The sequence below is a fragment of the Colobus angolensis genome, unplaced genomic scaffold (assembly GCF_000951035.1).
Source record: "Colobus angolensis palliatus isolate OR3802 unplaced genomic scaffold, Cang.pa_1.0 Scaffold84, whole genome shotgun sequence".
Lineage (NCBI taxonomy): Eukaryota > Metazoa > Chordata > Mammalia > Primates > Cercopithecidae > Colobus > Colobus angolensis.
This window is the reverse complement of record NW_012122265.1, coordinates 1012905-1017405: the sequence shown is the minus strand read 5'-3', so window position 1 is coordinate 1017405 and position 4501 is coordinate 1012905. Positions and strand designations below refer to the sequence as shown.

General features: G+C 61.0%; 1 protein-coding gene across 1 annotated transcript in view; it reads right to left on the bottom strand.

Annotated features, from left to right (window-relative positions):
- Positions 1-1856: 1856 nt before the first annotated feature.
- The window catches only part of MUC2 (mucin 2, oligomeric mucus/gel-forming), a 47725-nt gene continuing 45080 nt past the window's right edge, over positions 1857-4501 (bottom strand). Inside the window, 7 exon segments of the mRNA XM_011930144.1 lie at positions 1857-2238; positions 2347-2473; positions 2696-2735; positions 2958-3086; positions 3666-3764; positions 4027-4149; positions 4287-4327. Of these exon segments, the coding sequence (XP_011785534.1) occupies positions 2019-2238; positions 2347-2473; positions 2696-2735; positions 2958-3086; positions 3666-3764; positions 4027-4149; positions 4287-4327 (779 nt within the window). The 3' untranslated portion in view covers positions 1857-2018.

The following is a 4501-nucleotide window of genomic DNA, read 5'->3' as shown; positions in this document are numbered from 1 at the left end:
TGCAGGGACTGCTGGGCCCAGTGGGCACAGCCAGGCAGATATATAGGTTTTGGGGGTGGGCCGGAAACAGGTCACCCTCGAAATGACCCAGGGATGGCTCTGGGGGTCATGCTGACCGCTTCATGGAAGGGCCAGTTCTGAAGCCCCCAGAATCCCCACATGGCTATGCCAGAGGCTCTGGGGTGGCCTCAGGGGCTCCATGGCAGGCCCAGGCCAACTGACCGCCCAGGAGGTCCCTAGGCCTAGACTGTGTGGGTTCCTGGGACCACCAGAGGGGATGAGCAGGTCCTTTTGGAGGCTCTCCTGAGCCAAGTGGGGAAGTGGAAAGGCCCCAGGCCTGAGCCGGCCCCAGGACCCTGGGTGGCGCTGGTGAGCTGGGATGTCCCAACTGGCTTCGGACCCCACAGGGCTGCTGCTCAACTCCAGCCCTCAACCCTGCCCTCCCTGGGGTCAGATGGGGGAGGCAGCAGCTAGGGGAGGGCAGTGGCCTCAGCCCCCCACCAGGAGCCAAGCTCAGTGGTTCATGCTTGTAATCCTGGTACTTTGGGAGGCTGAGGTGGGAGGATCGCTTGAACCCAGGAAGGAATTTGAGACCAGCCTGAGCAACATAGTGAGACCCTGTCTCTACAAAACAAACAAAACTATTTAAAAATCACGTGCATGTTACTTTAGTAAAACATAGGATTGTTTTGAAAGATAAGAACAAAAAGCAAGTTCTTAAAAATTAGCCAATCATGGTGCCACATGCCTGTACAGCTACTTGGGAGGTAGGGCACCAGGGGGTGGGACCCATTGCACCCGGCGGACCCGTCGCGCCCTGGGGACCGGTTGTGTCCTGGGGACCGGTTGCACCCTGGCTTTGGAAGTGCAGAGCCCAGCCCAGGTGTCTGCCCTCCTGAGGGTTTCGACACAGGTAAAGGGTGTGGCACAGCCTTGCAGTCTGGGGACAGATGTCGTCCCCTTTGACCTCAGAGGATGCTCGAGGTTGGATCACTGTGCTCAGGGGCCTCGGCCTCCCCGCACACACCTGCCTTTGACAGGAGACACCAGACTTCTCTCTGAACTATGTAAGCACCTGCTCTGACCCCAGCAGCCTCCGTGGGCTCCACCTAGAAGGCCGGGGGCTCAGCTCTCCAACACGAGTGGGCACTGTGCCCAGGGTCCACACCCAGTGCCCCCTGTCTGGCTGGGTCCACAGAGCCAACCAGAACTTCTGCAGGTTTGAAGGCGTTGGCAGCTCTGCCTGGCAGCTCCCCAAAGCCCTGACGGGGCCACCAGGTCCTAGCTGCCTTTTGTCACTTTGCAGCAGGAGCTGACAGTGACCTGAGGACTAAGACTTTCTCCATTTTCCCAGTGTAGAGACCCAGGGCGAGGTGCAATTCACATACATATGGCACATGCAGACACGTGTGCACACAAGCAAATGCACACACACACTCACACCCTCCCCAGGGCCACCTGACCGTCGGGGCTACACACACACACACACACACACACCCTCCCCAGGGCCACCTGACCCTCGGGGCTACACAAAGTCCCCATCAACCGTGGCAAGCCTGGGAAATGGCTGTGAAGGAACCCAGGGCTCTTTTCACAGATTCAGGGCTGGGCGGATTCCTACCAGGGAATCTGACCACGTTTCCACGGCCCCATGGGGGTTTTGCCCAGGGTGAGAACCGGGAGTGGAGGGCAGGCAGCCCCCATATCCCCCCTGCATTTGGTACGAGGGATGTGCCAACCATGTGGCATGTGTGTGGTGTCCCCATGTCCTGTGTGCAAAGCCCAGTGGCCAGGCCTCCGCCATGCACAGTGGCCAAGCCACACCCCTGCAGCACCAACCTAAACCACACAGTGCAGCGTGTCTGCCTGAGTTTATTATTGGAAAGCAAAGACTGAACAAAGACTCAGACAATAAATATCTGAAGAGAGGAAGCCAAGCTTAGGAGGCCAGGAAGCTCAGAGGGTCCGGGGGAGGCAGAACTGTGGAGGGCAGTGAAGGGTGGCTGTGCCCACCCAGTTCACCCACTCCCCAGATGCCTGGGGGAGCGCCGGGCCCGGCGGGAGGTGTCGGTGGGCAACTCGCAGATGGTGTCCTGGCACTGGCAGCTCTCAATGTGCGTGTAGGTGTGTGTCAGCGAGCCACCATTGGGGCAGCTCAGGACCACCTCACGCTGGCTGGTTTTCTCCTCTCTGCAGCAGGAGCAGCTGTGGTCCAGGACCTGGGCCCTGGCCGAGTACCTGTGGGGAGGGTGGAGTGAGGGGCGACCTCCCAGGGCCAGCGCTGGCCTCTCGCCTCTATGGGGCCTCCACCACCCCCTCCAGGCATACTCCCAGCCTGGAACTCACATGGCAAATGTCCCGCAGGACCCAGAGCAACGATTCATGAAGACAGTCTTGGTGCAGCCGGCGTACGAAACCTCCGTGATGACGGGGACGGTGGAGCAGGGCACCCTGGTCTCATTGCGAGGGATGCCTGGGGAGAGGGGGCAGCGGCTCGGGGCAGGGCCTCCACATCTTCGAGGGGAGAGGGCAACTCTCCCTCGCTGCGTCCCTTACCCAGGCTCGGCCTCAGCCCCCAGCCCTCTCTGCCCACCCGGAGGCCATTGTCCATCCTCCAGCCACCCCAGGCAGGGCTGAGGGCACCAGCCCTTGTGCCCTGACCCTGTCCACCCCCCAGGCTATGCCCTGTACTCACAGGTCTTGCAGCATCCATTGGGCATGAATGTGATGGAGTCCTGGAGGGAAAGAAGAATGAGCCTGGGACCCCCAGACACTCCTGGGGATGACAGCACCTCCCATGCCATGGGCGGGAGCAGCTGCTGCAGAAAGCCCCAGGCAAAGCCTCCTGTGGCAGCTCAGACCAGGCCCGAGGCCACTGTCACAGCACTGGGGCCCTAGACCCCTGGAACACCAGGCGCCCCCACTCCCCACAGCCAGGCCCCAGGAGGCCCACTCACCGGGACACAAATGCTGGCATCAAAGTTGGGGCAGGTGATGTTGGAGATGGACGAGATGAGCTGGTTGTTGATCTTCACGCAGCTGAAGAACGTGCAGTTGTTCCTGGGGTCGTTCTTGAAGTCCCCAGGCTGTGGGGCAGGGAGCTCTGGTGAGGGAGGGCAACAGGCCCAGCCCCAGCCCAGCCAGGAAGACACCCTGGAGACACCTGGCTGGGGAGGCTTCCTGGCAAGGCCCAGGGCCCAGGACAAGCAACACGGGCGGGACCCCACATCAGGCACCAGTCTGGAGCCCACACAACCCTCAAAGATCTGTCTGTGTTGTAACTCTAAATCTATGAACGTGACCTGCCTTGGAAAAGGGATCTTTGAAGGTGTCATTAAATGAAGCATCCTAAGATGAGATCATCCTGCTGGGGGGGCCCTAAATCCTTAAAAGGGAGAGGAGGAGAGACAGACATAGGGAAGGGTCCTTGCCTAGAGCCACTGAGGGAGCACAGCCCTGAGGCCCTTTGCTCTTGGATTTCTGGGCCCCAGAACCAGGAGAATCCCTTTCTGCCCTGAAGACGCCTGCTCATTTGTCGTGGCAGCCCTAGGACGCCCATCACAGCTGCGTCCAGGACTGGGAGGACTCAGCTGGGGGATCCTGGGTGGCCTGTACCTTGCCCTGGGCTCAAGCAACCTGGCCATGTCAGGGCCAGCAGCACACACCTTCAGGATGACGTGCTGGTTGTCAGGCTGCTTGAGGATACAGTGTGTCTGTTCACACTTCTTGCAGCATTCCCCGGGGGCCTCCACGAGTTCAAAGCCCTGTGCACACAGACACGCCACTGCAGCTGAACTCCCAGCCTGTACCCCACACCACACAAGGCCTGCAGGACTGCCGACAACCCCCACCTGGAGGAGGCCCCAAGCTGGGCAGGTGTCAGGATGGAGAGGTGGGGACAGGGAGAGGTTGGCATTGAAAGGAGGAAAGAAAGTGTCATGACACAGACATGCGCCCGGGTACTTGTCTGGGAGGAGGGAAAAGGGCAGGCTGAGGTGGGGAGCCAGGGCGGGGCCGGCCACTTACCGGGCTGCAGGAGGTGTTGCAAGGCACATGGGTGCAGGCGATGGTGTTGAGCAGGGTGCTGTTGTCCACCTTGTCCGTGCACACGCAGTCCTGGCACTTGGAGGAATAAACTGGAGAACCGGGCTTCGGGCATAGGGAGAGACGTGAGGCAGGGGCCTCTCCAGCACCCCAGCCAGCCCAAGAGCCTGCCAGGACCCCCACACGGCAGCCGACCTCCTCCCCTCCTCCCCTCCTCTCCCCTCACCCACCCCAGGGCTCACCTGGTACTCAGCATTCTCGTGAACGCACACCCCCTTGGACTCTTGGGAGAAAGAACGGAGAACGCCGTTCATTGGAGACTGCCCCGGGGTGGCCACCTGGCCAGACCCCCACTCCCGGTGCACACCCAGTGGGCGCTCAAGGCTGGGGTGGGTGCATCAGCCAAGCATGCAGCCATCTGTGTCCCCAGAATCTGAGGCCCCCAGGAGGAAGCCCA